At 40.4% G+C, this 18,146-nt stretch overlaps 1 protein-coding gene across 4 annotated transcripts in view; it reads right to left on the reverse strand.

Moving 5' to 3' along the window:
- THRAP3 (thyroid hormone receptor associated protein 3) overlaps positions 1-18,146 on the reverse strand; it is a 68,653-nt gene that overhangs the window by 13,052 nt on the left and 37,455 nt on the right. For 2 of the 4 annotated variants that reach the window (XM_052636801.1, XM_052636798.1), the window contains exons 3-4: positions 6,185-6,352; positions 1,038-1,943 (exon numbers count right to left, since the gene is read on the reverse strand). In XM_052636801.1, the coding sequence (XP_052492761.1) occupies positions 1,038-1,943; positions 6,185-6,321 (1,043 nt within the window). In that variant the 5' untranslated portion in view covers positions 6,322-6,352. Of the gene's footprint in view, positions 1-1,037; positions 1,944-6,184; positions 6,353-14,071; positions 14,252-18,146 lie in introns of all 4 variants that reach the window. The other 2 variants (XM_052636800.1, XM_052636799.1) reach the window with 2 other exon arrangements.

The raw sequence follows: 18,146 nt of genomic DNA on the forward strand, positions 1-18,146 counted from the left end.
AATAAAAACAAAATATATGTTAATTGGGGGAGGGGGCAAAATTCATCCCACTCAATTCCTATGGAAAAGCAGAGTTCATGCCCAAGTGTTCTAATAAGATTCACAGTCCTGGCAAGGAACAAAACCTGTATTTTAAAGCAGACTTACTGAAGGCTGGGAAGTACAGGTTCTGAACATCTTATCTGTACCATTTATGGAAAAAGTCTAATCAAATTACAGTTGCATTAATATGGCAAAAAAAAAAAAAAAAAAAGAACCAAAAAAGGAACCAAAGGGACAGCAGGGCATCAAAGAAAAAGCTAATAAGAGAAAAAGGGGGAGTTGCGGGCAGGAGGGGCACCTGCTCCGTAGGTCCCTCTTGACAACGTGGTCCCAATGCAACTTCCCTGTTACGTTTCTGCCATCCCAATGCATACAACCACACAAAACAAAGACTCGTGCTCCAACTCACCGTGTCCCTCAGGGTAGAAAAACAGAAGCACTATTATGTCCTCTCCTAACATGCAGCCTGCTTGGCTTCTACTGGAACATACACCCACCTTGTGCTTTTATAACAAGGTCTTCCTGGACTAAGCCTTGGACTTTCCCATTCTGCCCAGTCTCCTCAACTGCAGGGTGGGAGGGTGCAGCTCTTCACCATGATGGGCGGGTGCAGATCGATCATAGAAGATGGTGGATCTTAGAGGGTCTAACAGCGCCAATAGCCATTCATTTTGGTAAAGACCACATTTTTTTGATAGCTGACCCACAAATCTCTATTGTTCTCTGGCTTACACTGGTAGAATCCAAGGCAAACTTTAAATGTGAAAACATCATTGCAGAGTAATCTAGAATTTGTGCTGCAATACAAATTCAGGAAGGTAGGAAAACCATAGTTAAGCTAAAGGTTTCCTTGGATGATGCTTTCAAACTGGCGAAATGAAACTTTAGGAAATGGGAATTACCTTATTACTATTAATCAGAGCTCTAAGGATCATATTACAACTAAATTGCCAGCTGGTAAGATAAAAACAGAAAGGGGAAAATGAGGTACTTGCCTCTTTGTATAAGCTGCTCCTCCTGGAGCACCAGCCTCCTCCTTCTGAGATGAGCCATATGTTGAGCCAGTGGCTGGTGGACTCTTACCCACAGGACTCTTTTTGGATGGGCTCAAGGACCCTGAACCATGGTCAAACTGACCTTGGTGAGTCCCACCCTGGTACCCAGCACCACTCTGCAGAGTTGAGCCCATCTGGGATGTGCTGGAAAGTGGAGGGCTAGGTTTTGGCACAGGGCTAGGACGAGGTGATCGCCGCCTCACCACCACAGACTGGAGGGGGCTTTTGAGAGCTGGGCTTCGCTCCCGGGGACTCAGCTCAGACACCCCTGAGGCCCGTGATGCAGAACCAGCACTGTATGTGGTGGCATCTGGCCACGGCTTTGAGCTCTCAGATGCTTTTGGGTCTTGAGAGGTGCCTCCAGAGAATGGCTGCTCCTTGGCCTCATCTCCCTGGTTATCACCAGCAGCCTGGGACGGCCGGCTATCCTTGGAAGAGGACTTTTTCTCCTTCGCAGACTTGCGCTTAGAAGATTCAACTCGGCTGTGGTTGGAGGAAGAACGAGAGGACGAGGAACGCCTTGACCTATCAGAGGAAGACTTATCGGAGTTTCTGGAGTGGCTCCTGGACCTTGGTGATGGGGACCTTCTCTTTGGAGACCGGGATCGGGAACGGCCCCGACGAGGACTGTATGCTTGCCGGTAATTCTGCCAATTTGAGCGGTAGTTTCCATAGCCTCCTCGGTTATACTGGCCCCATGGATAAAAGCCTCTGTTGCGCCCACGGAAATAATAGGGCCTTCTATAGCCTCTGTTGTGACCTCGGAAATCTCGATTCTGATATACTCTTGGGTGATTTCTCTCTCTGTTATGAGCTGGAGAATATGATCTGGAACGAGACCTAGAACTGAAAGAGGGGCAGGGGATGGAAGAAAAGTTTGAATTTTTGACACAAGCATTTTTATTCAAGAAAAACCTGCCAACAAAGAGGTAAAGCCCTACTCTTATGTATCTTTATTTTCAAACAAAAGGTACAAACTTAAATAGTTAATCCTACTCTTATGGCCACATTAAGTACAAAAATTAAAAAAATCACTTTAACAAACCAGACACTGAGGTGACTCATTAATGCTACTGTAGCACATTCTACATGGCGATATATTTCTACAGTGACTGAGGGAATATAAAAATGCTCTCAATGTACTAAACATTTTAATATAGTATACTAATTAGTTTCACAGGCGCAGAGGATTTTACAGATACATCCCCACATCACTGGAGGAGAGGACGAACTGCAAGTTGTGGTACCCAGAGAGTTAAGTCTTCAGGTCCCCTGACCTCACTCGGTTTATTCCCTATCCCACCCACCTCTGTCTGTGCAGGGCTAATTTCTTGGCTTCCACCAAGATTTGGGTTTGTGAAATACAGCTGCGACATGTCTAAACCAAAGAACACTTAAATAGGGACTGAGAGAATGCATCTGTTCAAAGCTTAAAAAAAATTTCAACTGATATCAGATCAACAAACCAAGCAAATATTGTTGTTTTTTTTAAACTGGGAATCTGGAAATGGTCTCACTCTCTAGAAGGTCAAGTTTCTATGGCTGAACTACAAGGTCTTCCATAGGTGCCACAAGAGGGCACCATCTGACCATAACACACCCAAGCACACAACATGGCAGCCAAGAGACTACAAACACCCCCACACCTGCACATCTGTCAGGCCAGTGCTCTTCCTCATTTAACAATACAGAACTCTGAGTTAGCAAAGGCCCATTTCCAGAACTATAGGGACTAACTATAGAGTCATCTAACTCTGTAAAAATAACATGTTCACTATTAAGTGGATTTTTGGAGCAGGCTCTGTCCACTCCATGCATCAACCTGATATTGCAGTACCTCCAGGAACTGGGGTGGGATGATATTAGATATTTACAAATGCCAGACTTATCGATGACAAGGAGGTCTGTTTCCATCAAAAAGCCAAAAGCTGTACTTGTTGGTATAGGAATCTACTGGGCTTCTTCAATACCACTTATTGTGTCAACTATAATACAGAGCATTAATTGGTCACTACTCCTAAGTATTAACAGTTACCTAGAAATACGTAAAATTAATAGAAAACTCCCCCCAAATTTTCTTTATATACAGAATAAAAACCCTTCAGTTCATAAGCAGGCCTTCTCATATCAGACCTAATTGGAACCATAGCTTTTTATCTGTTTGCTTTTAAGTTTTATAAATAACTCCACTTAGCAATGTGACAGGTTTTAACAACTAAATAAAATGTTATATTTAGAAAGAAACTTGGAAGATAAAATAGGATTGGTTTTCCCCTACCCATTGTGTTCAGGTTCTCTATCTACCCCAAGAACAAGACCTGGTAAAGATGCAGCAAACTGCTGGCTGTTAATGGTTGCTATTTAAGTATGATTTAAAAAAAAAAAAACAACAAACTTACCTTTCACACTTTTCATTCGAAAACAGTAACAATACAAGAAAGAAGAAGGGAGAAGCAGACGCGGCTATGAAACTGAATATGACCCGATTTAAGGCTATACTTGAGGTAGGTGATGACCACCAGCACTGAGGAGGGTTTAATTCATGCTCCCATCCTCACAGGCTACTGCTGCTTCTGTCACCAATTATTAGTGAGGGCCCTGCGGCACACTGCATCCAAAACACGCAGTCACTGCACAGATGCAGGAACATGAGTCTCTGCAGATTGTAAATGAAGTTATTTAGAAGTCACTTAAAAGGATACAGTCTGTGAAATATAAGGAAACAACCAATTTTCTCCAGTTCTGTAGAACTCAGCAGTTAAGTTAAATTAAAGACATGGTTTCTCAAACTCTCTGGATAGTATACTTTCCTTATAGGAGAGGGGAAACAAAAGAAAAACATGAAACAGATAAGCCAGAAATAAAAACTGAACATCCAGTGGCAAATTTATCTGTTTCTAAAAAACAGAGAAGTCAGACTAGAATTAAATATAAAAACATTTTCCTAGTAAAGATATTCCTCCAAAATAATCTTCCAGGCATTAAGACAGCACATAGAGTGGCTCCAGACCTACCCCAAAACATACTGCCTGCCTAAGATATCTTTCCCTCATTTACCAAGTTGATGGCCATGCCAAATGATATGTGCAATAAGGAGACGCGATCTGTCCAGAAAACCAGTTATCACCAATACTGCAGAGTTGGTGAGCATTCTTCATTTTGGTTTATGTCAGTTCAATTCTTTCTCTCAGTTTCAGTTGTACAGACTCTTCTTTTTGGACCAATTACTTAGTCTCCATTTATTAAATTAACTTTTAAAATTACCTGTAGAACCAAATGAGCTAAAACTGAGTTAAACAGTCCAGATCAAAAGAATCTGGGTGTAAGGTGGAGTTCACTAGCAGTCCCTGCGTAGTCTTATGGCCTTGTTAGCAACTTCCTGAGGTAAATATATTCAGTGGATTTTCCCTCTTTCTTGGGGGGTAGGGGGGCAGTGTAAGAAAATGCGATGGAACTTTACTTTTAGAGATTCTAACACAATTAGGCAACAGACACTCTATCTAGCACAAAGCCTGATATAATAAAAGTATGTGCCCAAGAAATATGGGAGAGAAAAACAAAGCTAAGACTACTGCTGCTGCTGCTAAGTCACTTCAGTCGTATCCGCCTCTGTGTGACCCCAGAGACGGCAGCCCACCAGGCTCCCCTGTCCCTGGGATTCTCCAGGCAAGAACACTGGAATAGGTTGCCATTTCCTTCTCCAATGCATAAAAGTAAAAAGTGAAAGTGAAGTCGCTCAGTCGTGTCAGACTCTTAGTGACCTATGGACTGCAGCCTACCAGGCTCCTCCGTCCATGGAATTTTCCAGGCAAGAGTACTGGAGTGGGGTGCCACTGCCTTCTCCAAAGCTAAGACTGGTGACCCTCGAAACATAAAATTATTATTTTTTTAATGGAGGGTTTCTTTTGAAGGAGAGACCCAGAGTTTGAAACTTCCTACTCTACACTATATGAAGTCATCACGTTTGCACACCTACTTTTTGTTCAATCTCTACTCTGAAATTAATTTTCAAACAGGCTTCTCAGAGATTCCATTTAAGAATTAACTTGTTCTCGTTGGGAAGGTGAGGGTAGGGGAGAATCCTACCAATCTGAGGACATTCATCTAAAATAATCAGCAGGGGCTCCAAGTGGGAAAACTGAGAATCATGTCCTTGCCTATTGCAACTCTGACAAAAAGAATGATTTTGGTGTTTAAATATTTAAATGATCAATATTTCTCTAACACACATATAGAAACTTACATTTATTAAAAGGTTCTTACCCACTCACAAAATAAAATTAAGTTTTAAAGAATGAAAAATAGCCCGTAGAGGATTCATGTTGATGTGTGGCAGAACCAATACAATATTGTAAAGTAATTAGCCTTCAATTAAAATAAGTAAATTTAAATTAAAAAAAAAAAGACGCTGGAAGTTTGGCACCCTATTCCAAGACACAGCTGAAATAAGGAAATAATCCAACTAAAGGTGTAGAAATTAATTAAAGTATATTGGTGATAAATTCAAAAGAAGTATTTGCACATTTAGTCAGGCAAAATGATGCCTACAATAGTGACTTTTAGGTAGTTTTAAGATGAGTTTTACTAAATAGATGCAGCTTGTTAGTAAGTGGCATATCAGGTGTATGTAAGTGACTACTGATTAGTTTTTTTAAGGTTTATTTTAGTGGGTTATGGTTTCTTTTTCTTGCAATGTTGAGTGTACTATTACTCTTCTTAGCTATCTTTTCTTTGCTAATGATGCAACTAAACTTTGGCCCAAGCCTCCAAAAAGACTTCAGTGAAAAACAATCTGGTACAGAGATTTGAAGCAAGTAGCTCTAAAAAAATATTCTTTCTTTCAAAGTAGAGGAAAAACAGTATCTGCTGGCAGGAAAGAAAAGGAATTAGGCCAACTGCATGGCAATCAAAGCTGATTTAGAGTTGTAGTGTTTGAAGAGACCTGGAATATCTTACAGCCCAACATTTCACCTCAAACTAATGCCCTACCTCCACTTGACACTCACAGAAAGAGTCTAACAAAAGATCTTCAGAGACTCGCACGGACAAACCAATGATGATCTCATTATACAGTCATACCCCCTTACCTCAGCCTGCGCTTCCTTGAACGAGAGACAGAGCGACTTCGGGATCGAGACTTCGAAAACGAACGAGAACGAGATCTTGATGCAGATCTTGATCGAGAAGAGCGAGATCCAGACTTAGATTTGTTTGTTTTGGACATCTCTGAAGAAAGGGTCACTTTTCAATTATACCTAAGAATCAAACAAATGAGTGAGCCTCTTTGCAAACCCAAATTTCTGTGAACACTTAGAAACAAAAAAGATGAAATGACTGCTTTAGAGAGGAGGGAGAGGGTGAGATGTATGGAGTAACATGGAAATTTATAATACCATATGTAAAATAGATAGCCAATGGTAATCTGCTATATGACTCATGGAACTCAAACAGGGACTCAGTGATAATCTTCTAGAAGGGTGGGAGGGGGAGGGAGATGGGAAGGAGGTTCAGGATGGAGGGGACACGGGTGTACCAATGGCTAATTCTTATTATTTCCCTACTTCCTGGACCTTGAAGCCATGAGGCATATCCTTAATATTTAATTCAAAGGAAAAGGTTTAAAATGTAAGAGACTATTCTCAAATACTGTAATGCCACAACAGGATGTAGTACACCATGTAAAATACAGGACATTAATCCATAAACACAGGAATAAAGCAATTTATAGGAGAAGAACCATTAACTTTCTTTTAGCCTGTCACCACCTTCAACAGCCAACCTTTTTTCGGGGTCACCTTCCCATGAAAAAAACACAAAATTGTCTTTTCTTTTTTTCAAAGATCATAAAGCTAGTTAATAGCCAAACCAGGTAAGAACTACAGGACCTAATTCTGTCACACCTCACTGCTTAACAAAAGATTCTTTATGTGAAGGGAAAATAATAACTGATGAACATCTCAGCCTTCTCTCTCAGATTTTTTGTTATTCAGATCCCCGCTCAAAAGCTATCTATCCAGAGGCCTGCCCTGGCCACCCAATCAAAAGCCATTTTCCAAGGTATAGTCCAATATCTTGTTTTGTTCTTCAGAGCATTCAATCTAGGACTTGAAACTTATTTACTTTGCACTTGTTTACTTTGCTTTCCATCTGTACCCAAGTAGAATGCAAGCTCCCACTGGCATAAATCTCTTATTTACTGATGGATCCTCAATGCCCAGAACAGCAGACACTTAAACAATATTGTTATTAACTTATCCTCAAGGAGAGCATCATTACATCCGTTTTTACAGATGAGGATACTGAGCACATAAAAGAAGGTAACTAACTTGCCCAAGGCACACAGCTGTAAGTGGCACGGCTGGGATTTGAACCCAGGTGAGCTGGCTCCAAACTAGTGTTCTTTAACTACCATTGTATTATACTGTCTTGCCAGAGACTTGTGGGACGAATACATGATTCCAAGTCTCCACTCCTACGGAGTTCAGGATCTGGTAAAGAGAGCAAGACAGAGACAAACTGAAAGGCAGTATTTGTTTATAATTACTATATTCAAGTTTTAGATTTGAATTTTAAGAACTTTTAGAAAGGCAAAGAAGTCCAGGAAGCTTCTACAGCTCTAGTTCATAGGGATTATAACCATAATAATCTCAAAAGACATGATTTAGAAGAGGACTGAGAAACGTCTAGGAAGCCAAAGACAAAGGGTAATGAGTAAGAGATTGCTAAATGAGGATACCAAAGGCCTACATCTAGATCCTGCCAAAAGGATCAAACTGTTACATGCTCTAGCAAGGTCAAAGATGTTCAGTTTGGAGCCAATTTTCGCCAGCAGTGTCACTGTACAAAGCCAAGGTGGAAGGATGAGTTATTTGGGGATACAGGGTGGAGGTGTAAATAAGCAACTTACAGAAACTGAATATTGAAAACACATTGTTTTTCTGGCTGGCCTTAAGTATATTTTGGGATTCTTTGGGTTCATTCCTGCTCAATGGCTTTTTTCTGTTACAAGTCTAGGTAAATCTTTGCCTAGTAACTTCTCTGTCCAATTTCCAATTTTAGCTTAGGCTAGAAATAAAAATCCTTTTAGCTCACATTTACACAACAGGTGGACAATATCAGACTTTAAAAGAAAAGGGAGGGAATTCCCTGGTGATCCAGTGGTTAGGACTCTGTACTTTCACTGATAAGAGTGCAGGTTCAATCACTGGTCACGGAACTAAGATCCTGCAAGCCGTGCTACGTGGCCAAAAACAAAAATTAAAAAAGAAAGAAAGAAAAAAGGAGATGGGGGAACAAGTTAGTAAAGCAGGAAATATTCATTTCCACTCCCAGACACTGGAAAATTAAGACATTTTCATTAACAGGAAAAGAAAGTTGTCACTTAAATACAGACAGAGCCCAATTTAACAGTTTCATATATATTAAACTTACTAGAGTTGACAAGTATATTCAAGAGTCACTTATTGTGACGCTACCTTCACTGTCAGAACTCTTTTAATGTGAGCTGAAATTAAAACACCACTACCCCTGAGAGTTAAGAGGAATAACTCTGGATGATACAAAACCAGAGCTGGAAACAGATCAAATGAATACCTTAACTCATTCACGAGAACTCTTGAAAGTGGACAATGATAAATTAAAACAGACTTGGTCTTTGCCTCCATGGAACTTACAATCTAGAGTTGCAGATAGACAATAAACAAGTGAGCAAGCAAAAATGTAATTCTGGCAAGTACTAGGAAGGTGGCAAAAAAAAAAAGCATAAATATGGGCAAATTTATAAAGTGTGGTAGCAAGAGACTCGGGTTCAACCCCTGGGTCGGGAAGGTCCCCTGGAGTAGGATATGGCAACCTACTGCAGTATTCTTGGGGAAAATTTCATGGACAGAGGAGCTTGGCGAGCTACAGTCTAGGGGGTTGCAGAGAGTCTACCGTTAACTGAGCACACACGCAGAGTGACTTATTCAGGTAGGACGGTCCAGAGACAGCAGCTAAGCTGTCACCTGAAGACTATGAAAGAACAAGTCACATAAAAAAGGGAAAGATCCAAAAGATTGAGAAGTCTTTTCTCTCGATACACATAAACAGATATAAAACACAAATATTTTAGTGTAAGGCAGGGACAACCATATCTAAAGCTATCTGATCAAATTACTAAAATTCATTCAAAACAACTCTCAGTTTTAATTTTTAAGACTTTTTAAATGTCACTGCCATTACACATAGGTTTTTCCATTTCTAACATTTCTTCCATGTCTGTGCTCTAAAAATATTATGGAGAGTGAGACAGAAATACCACCTTGGAAAACAACTTAGCACTTTTTACATGTTACAAGCATTTAGCATTTGGTTTCTGTTCAAATTAAAACTTCTTCCAAAGGAGATTTTGTTTCTTCAGCAATGCCTACTCTTCTTTAACATGTAGTTTCATTTAGAGTAAGACAGCCACGTTCCCACACCAGCAATATAAAAGAATCCAACTACTGAACAAGTAGTGATCAGCACACTAGCAGGCAGAAACATAGGACACAGTTCCTAAACTCCTAAGTTAAGGGCTGGTATGATCCAAATATCCTCGAACTTTCCAAGATCCTTCAGATGACGAGGTTTCCTATCCACATCATCACCCTATTTGCCACGGAATCAACTACAGTTTGTCCTCCTTCATTGGGATACTGAAAACTATTCAGACACTATTAATGCATCCTAAGACTGCTCATTCTGGCAGCCACACCACATGCTGATTCAGAGTGAGATGAGTCACTAGGGCCCTCAAGTTCTTTCTCATAATCCCTCCTCAGCTGCAAAATGTCCTCCTCCTCCACCTTGTACTGACACTACTGTTGTTCTATGCCCCCCTCTTTTCAATTTAAAACCCAGGTGCAGAATTCAAACAGCCTTCTGAAATCATTTCAGATACAATCCTGTCACTTGGAGCAAGGGTTTATCTTTTAAACTGTTTTGCAGAGCCACCTGAGAGGACAGTTTCCAGACCCATCACTCTTTTTGAAACACAAGCATTCACCACCAAACCACTTGTCTTTGGAAGAACAGATACATTTCACTTAAAGCAAAAGTCTTAAGGTATATAATTACATGGCTTCTATATCATTAAAAACACAGATTTTGAGACTTCCCTAGTGGTCCAGTGGCTAAGATTCCATGCTCGCAATGCAGGAGACCTGGGTTTGATCCCTAGTCAGAGACTACAACTCATATGCCGCAACTAAGACCCAGCACTGCCAAATAAAAAAAATTTTTTTAATGAAGATTCTATTTTTTACCTCCAAGCAAAAAGAGTAATATTGACAGCAAGGGCCAAAGAAAGCCTCTCTACATTAAAGACTCTCACAGATACGAAAGAATTCAATTATTCCTTCCCCCTCCTCATGCTGGATTGTTAAGTTTCTTCTTAACTGTCCCTAGTGATTATGCCAGCACTGTGCTTGGCACATGGTAAATGTCTGCTGAATTCACCAGAAGGAACATCCTGGGAGTATATAATACTGTTTGCCCCATGTTTGGAACACTGTGGATAGGTTTCACTGGGCAGGAGACTGAGTTCCTAATACTAAGCAGTGCCAAATATAACCTCTCAACAGGCCGCCCCAGAGCTTCAACCTTCGCAGCCCTAAACGGTCAAGCTACATATAAACCACGCAACTATTCTTCAATCCATAAATACTAGGTTTATATTCCAAAAGATCCTTCTTAGAAAAGATTTAACTGCTTATTTTCTTTCACAGAAAGATTTACTACTAATCAAGCAAATAAAAATGGAAGGCAAACATACTATAACCTGAAAACAAAACAAGAACATAAAACAGACCTGTAGCCTTCCTAGTATGTAAAACCAATTCAGAACTAAGTCCTTTAAAGCTCTCTGAACCCATGAAAGGATGTAGGAATTGTGTTGGGCCAGGGAACTAATGTACACGGTTAACAGATTGCTGTCTGAATATCTGCATCTGTTTTCAACGACTCCACTGCCGTACTTAATGTCTGTACAGGCCTTTGCTGGGCAAACCACTTTTTCCCATTCTCTCATTTTCATTAATATCAAACTTACTACCTCACAGCATATTCCATTTAATCGAGAATCTTGTGTAGCTTAAAGAGCATATTCACAGCATTTCTCATCTCATCTCTCACTTCAGTATCACATCACAACCAATCTAAAATCAAACAAAGTACTGGTATTCTGATGAACACCAACCTCTTCTAGCACCACCTGCTTTCCCTGCAGCAATTAAGCACACACAGTTGCCTCTCATTTTAAGTTATGAGAAAATATTAGTATCGTGAAACTTACATCACTAATTATCACTCCAAGGACTCACAACTAACTCAAGAAAGGAGTGTTACAAAGGAACATTTACTTTAATCTGGTTAATTTAGGTCACAGGACACAAACAAGACCTAAGCCTAGAGAATTTCAGGACAGAATCAATAAGCGCCATCCTCTAAAAGTAAACCAACAGTCAAAACAATGGATAAAAACAATCACCTATGGAAATCTTTCCAAGAAACAGCTTTCCAAATAGAAATGCAAAAATCTTGGCATAAGATCTAGAATCCCTTTAAGGTAAGTCTCTAATTTTAAGATGTAAAACTCCGTAAGATACATACTATGACATGAGTTTATAAAAAAAGAAGTTTTTAGTAATGAATGAATATGGATGGGAAACTGACACATGGGAATCTGCATCTTCTTGTAGTTCAGAGAAAGAAAAGGCTATGCTTTAATGACCCATACCATACATACATACGTTTAGGCCAAGCCATGCCGCTCATGGGATCTTAGTTCCCCAACTAGGGATTGAACCCAGGCCCTCAGCAGAGACAGTGCATAGTCCTAACCAATGGACCACCAGGGAAGTCCCCATAGTAGTAATTCAAAGAAAAAATATCTATCTAAAAGTCGGGGGACCATAGAGTTCAAACCTAGAAGTTAGCATACAGTCTACAGACCAACAGAGATTTTTGTCCTGCTCTGGGGGTTGGGGGTGTATATGTGAGTGCTCAACTGCCCAGTCATGTCCAACTCTTTAGACCTGTAGCCCACCAGGCCCTCTGTCCAGAGGATTATCCAGGCAATAATACTCGAGTGGACTGCCATTTCCTTCTTCAGGGGGATCTTCTTGATCCAGGGCTCAAACGCTCATCTCCTGCATTGGCAGGCAGATCCTTTACCACTAAGCCACCCAGGAAGCCGCCAGGTTGGGGGCACGGGGGGTGACATTTATTTGTATCTAGCAATTTAAGGTTTCCAGGATACCTGTGTTGACAATAGGGGGAAGTATTTTATACTGGAATTATCCTGAACAACCGGGACTCATCACTTACTCAAGCAGGACAATTCAGCTACTCTGATTTGATGGACTTACTATTTAGGACTGTCTGGGGAGCTTCGTGGGCTGCCGTCTATGGGGTCGTACAGAGTCGGACACGAATGAAGCGACTCAGCAGCAGCAGTAGCAGCAGCTTCTCTTGCTCTATTTGGAGTATGCTCATCAAAGATCCTTCTAACTTGAAGTTTGGTCTCTGGATGGACCTGCCTACCAGAAAACACCCTAGGCAAATACTGGCTTTCCTAATAAATACATATCCATCAGAAATTGATTCCCTGGCACTTTATCAATAACACCTGTGCCAAACAAGGAGCCATGAACCTTCAGCATTACCTCACTTTATATACACAAAACTCATTAATCTTACATTCTGTACCTGTTTTACTGAAGAGCAAACCAGGATTTATGGAGTTAGGTAACTTGCCCCCAAAGTTCTACAGCTAGTTAAGTCCAAAATTCAAACACACATCTTTCTAACATTGTGCTAGTGATTCACCATTAGGACACAGGCTACCCGCATGTTGTACTCCATCAATCAGCTTTTTGTGAAACTGATCAGCTTAAAAATAACAAAACTCTGTTTCTGAAACATAATTATCTCTTAAAATATTTGGTTCATAAACCAGCAAAACTGAAATTCTTAACTAAAACAGCCAACAGTTCTCTTCCTCCACCCCTATCTGCTAACTCACATGCAAAAAATAGAAACAGGCTCTGCCTGAAACATGTCTGCCCAAGATAGCAGAAATGTTTCTGCTGTGGATGACTTTAGAAAGTCCAAACTAGGAAAGCCACAGCCAGCTGTAGAGAACAAAGAGCTTCATGTAACAAGAGACTAATAATAAGAAACATTCCAAAGCAGCTACACCATTTTACTTCCCCATCAGCAGTGTATGAGGGTTCCAATCTCTCTCCAACACTGTCTTTTCATTATTGAGCTATAAGACTTCATAAGTTATGGATGCATGCGTGCATGCTAAGTTGCTTCAGTTGAGTCCAACTCTGTGTGACCCTACGGACTGCAGCCTGCCAAGCTCCTCTGTCCATGGGATTCTCCAGGCAAGAATACTGAAGTGGGTTGCCATGCCCTCCTCCAGGGGATCTTCCCAACCCAGGGATCAAACCCGTGTCTTTTACGTCTCCTGCATTGGCAGGCAAGTTCTTTACCATTGGCATCACCTGGGAATCCCAAATTATGGAACAGGTATATTAGACATATACTTTGCAAAAAGTTTCTCCCAATTTGTAGGTTGTCCTTCCATTTTCTTGACACAGACCTTTAAAGAAAAGAGCTTTTGTTTGGTTCTCTCTAAAGTCCAATTTATCTCATTTGCCCTTTTGTTCCTTGTGCTTTTGGTGTCATATTTAAGAATGGTTTGCCCAAGGTCACAAAGATTTAATCCTAGGTTTTCTTCAAAGAGTTTTATAGTATTAGCTCTTCCATTTAAGTCCATAATCCATTCTGATTTAAATTTTATGTTACAGTGTGAGGTAAGGATCCCATCTCACTTTTTTGCATATGGATATCCAGATGTCTTAGAGACTAGTCTTATCCTACTGCAATGTACTGGCCATCTCTGTCAAAAATCAATTCACCATAAATGTGAGGGTTTATTTCTGTACCTTCAATTTTATTCCATTGACCCGTATGTCTATCTTTATGCCAGTCTTGATTAATGTAGCTTTGTAGATATTCTGAAATCAGAAAAGCACAGGTTTTCCAACCTCCTCCTGCTCAGAGAATTTTGGCTATTCTGAATCCCTTACATTTTCAGATAAATTTTAGCATCAGCACATCAATTTCTGCAAAAAAAAAAAAGACAAACAGCTGAGATTTTTGTCAAAGATTGTTTTGAATCTGTAGATCAGTTTGGAGAGAACTGTCATCTTCACAACATTAAGTCTTCCAACTTGTGAAGGCAGGATGTCTTTCTACAGGGTTTGTAGTTTTTTTCAGAGTACAAATTTTGTGCTCATTTTGTTAAATTCATCCCTAAGAATTTTACTCTTTTTGATGCTCCTGGAAATGAACTGTTTTTCTATTTCATTCTGATTGTTCATCACTGTGTATGCTTAGTCACTCAGTCATGTCCAGCTCTTTATGACCGCATGGACTGTAGTCTGCCAGGCTCCTCTGTCCATGGGGACTCTCCAGGCAAGAATCCTGGAGTGGGTTACCATGCCCTCATCCAGGGAATCTTCCCAACCCAGGGATCGAACCCAGATCTCTCTCATTGCAGTTGGATACTTTATCATCTGAGCCACTAGGGAAGCAGTCATTAGTGTATAGAAATACAATTCATTTTTGTATACTCATCTTGTATCCTTTAACATTACTGAATTCATGTATTAGTTCTACTAGTTTTCAATGGATTCCTTAAGATTTTCTACGTAAGATCATATCATCTGCAAAAGAGATAGTTTTACTTCTTCCCCTGCTGAGTTAGATGACTTTTATTTCATTTTAATGCCTAATTGCCCTGGTTAGAACCTCCAGTACAATGCTGAACAGAAATGAAGTGGACATTCTTCTCTTATTCCTGAACTTAGGGCAAAAACACTGTCTTCTTTTCACCTTTAAGTACAATGATATCTCACAGATGTCTATTATTGGATTGAGGAAGTTCCTTTTATTCCTAGTTTGTTAAATATTTTTATTATGAAAAACTGTTGGATTTTTTTTTCATGTTTGTACTGTATTTATTGAGATGAAGAAGTGGTTTTGGTCCTTTATGCTACTGTATTACACTGATTTTCAAGTTACCACATAATACCTGCTTTTACAACAGGCCTTAAAATTAGTCTTTATCCTATTTATGGATCTCTAACATAACTTAATAGAACAGACTGACCCCATATGGGCCTCCACTCCCTGTCCCTTGTCCCAGGAACTGCTATCTCTGCTCTCACTAGAGGACAGAACTTTTCCAGATAGATGGCTCTACATTTGGTACTGTTGCTAACCAACTGAGTTTAACAATTCAGGACAGCAAACCAAAGAGGCTACAAGATTAACTGGTCAGAGATCATGTCTGATTTTGTTCTCCCTTTCACCCACAGCACTTAGCCACAGAGTGGACACTCAGTATGTGCTAACGAACAGGCTTGTTTCACACTTCTTCTTCCTTCTCCACTCTCTTTATCATACAAGCAGGATAATAACAGGTCAGTTCACCAAATATTAACATTCCAATCCAAGAATAAAATTAAGTATGTACCACAGTCCTAATAACTACTGCTAAACTAGAAAGAAAGAAAGTGAAGTCGCTCAGTCGTGTCTGACTCTTTGCGACCCCACGGACTGCAGTCTACCACACTCCTCCGTCCATGGGATTTCCCAGGCAAGGGTACTGGAGTGGGTTGCCATTTCCTTCTCCAGAGGATCTTCCCAACCCAGGGATTGAACCCAGGTCTCCCACATTGTAGGCAGACGCTGTACCATCTGAGCCACCAGGGAAGCTAAACTAGAAGCTGAGCTTATTTCTCACAGTCTTTAGCAGACATTCACATTTCAATTTGGAGAAGGAAATGGCAACCCACTCCAGTGTTCTTCCCTGGAGAATCCCAGGGGACGGGGAGCCTCATGGGCTGCCGTCTATGGGGTCGCACAGAGTTGGACACGATATTTCAATTAATAGTGCCAGGTCAGAGTGAAACTCCACTGCCACCAAGTCCAGTCAAGACAGCCCTGCTCTCAACAGTCACTAAAGGCAAGATGCAGAAAATTCTTGAACAAACTGACTAAAATTTTAAAAAGATCCAAAAATCAGCCAAGAAAGAAACTCACAGCTCATAAAGAGTCGGAGGCAAAGGACTGGGCCTGACTGTGTGCTCTGGACAGGTGCAGGAAAGCAGAGCTCAGGTGACGTATCAAATGTGTTTACTATTTTATGCTCTCCTCTGGAGATTATCCTCTCCTGAGTAAAAGAGGGAAAGAGAATCAAGAGCAGCTATGAGTCTAGGGTAACACTTTCCCAAGACTTCACACCCCACTCCCAGTATCCTTGAAGAAATCTAAGTTCAGAGACCCCTTCCTGACATTTACTCTATTAAATAGCTCTCTTGAGTTATTAAATAAACCCACAAATATAATACTAATTTCAACTCTGAGGTCTTAAAATTTACAGAGGCAAATATCCACATATGCACTGAGCACCTTTCTAAAAGGAAAGAAGGATCCTTTGAGGAGAAGGGCAGTTTTATCGCTGAAACAATTTAACGATATAATAAAAGGTTTGCCCTCGCCTATAGTACAAAATCAAAGTTATTTTGGAGTTCAGTACTAAAATTCTTTAACTTTTTTACATTATACTGTATGTAATTTGGTAGAACATGTTTTTAAAATGTGTTAACATGTAGGTGAGTGAAAGTCGCTCAGTCCTGTCCAACTCTTTGCGACCCCATGGAATTCTCCATGGAATTCTCCAGGCCAGAATAGTGGAGTGGGTAGCCGTTCCCTTCTCCAGGGGATCTTCCCAACCCAGGGATCGAACCCAAGTCTCCCGCACTGCAGGTGGATTCTTTATCAGCTGAGCCACAAGGGAAGCCCCAATGAATAGGCACAGATAGACATTAAAACATATCTACATAAGCACATGCAGCGAACTATTAACAGTGGTTACCTCTGTGGAGCAGAAAGGAAGACATGAAGAGGAAGGGGGCAGGAAAAGGGAAAGACATGAAATGGGGCAGACAGGATGGGAGCACGTGCTTCTTATTTTACATATAAATTTTTTTAGCTGGTAAATTTACAGGTGACTTCCCCCTACCAGTCTTTTTTAAAAAGTTGTTAATAACATTCACAGAGTTAATGGTGTTGATCCTCTTAATGTGGAATCAAACATCTACCTACTTTCTTCAGAGATATTTTAAAAATCTAGACAAGTAATTTCCACATAACTCTAGACAAATAAAACTACACTTTAATGATTCAAAGTCCATTCTGAGGGAAACTTTACTACAATGGAATTTTTTTCCTCTTTTATTACTTAACAAAAGGCTAAGAAAGGCCAGCCTAATAGCCAATTGGGCTCTATTTTTTTTCTTTAATATTTTTATTATGGAGGTATTGAGTCAAACATACACAAAAGTAGAAAAAAAATAGTGTAAGGAACCCAAATGCATCCATCATCCAGCTTTAAAAAAATTATCAACTCTTTGCAGGTGGGCTCAATTAATGATCAAAATCCTAATTAGTCTAAGTGGATACAGCCAGTCTCTGCAGCTATTTCCCCAAGTATATGAGCTCGCTCACTCAGCATCAGACTCTCTCTGCCCCCGTGGACTATAGCCCGCCAGGCTCCTCTGTCCATGGGATTATTCCAGCAAGAATACTAGAGTGGGTTGACATTTTCTCCTCCAAGTAGTCTTCCCAATCCGAGAATTGAAACCTCATATCCTGCATTGCCAAGTGGATTCTGTACCAATAAGCCACCTGGGAAGCCCCTTTTTTCCCATACCTTTTCCGTTAAAGAAAAAAAAAAGAGAGAGAGAGAATCCTTCCATTAAGAAATCCAGACATGTGGCACTTCCCTGGTGGTCTAGCATTAGGATTTGCCACTTTCACTGAGGAGGCCCGGATTCAATCTCTGGTCATGGAACAGAGAATCTGCAAGCCTGCATGGCAGGAGGGGAAAAAAAACCAGGCATCCAACGAGAGGACCCAAAAGGTTCATATCTATATGCTGCTCCGTGTGCG

This window comes from Budorcas taxicolor, chromosome 3, assembly GCF_023091745.1.
Source record: "Budorcas taxicolor isolate Tak-1 chromosome 3, Takin1.1, whole genome shotgun sequence".
NCBI lineage: Eukaryota > Metazoa > Chordata > Mammalia > Artiodactyla > Bovidae > Budorcas > Budorcas taxicolor.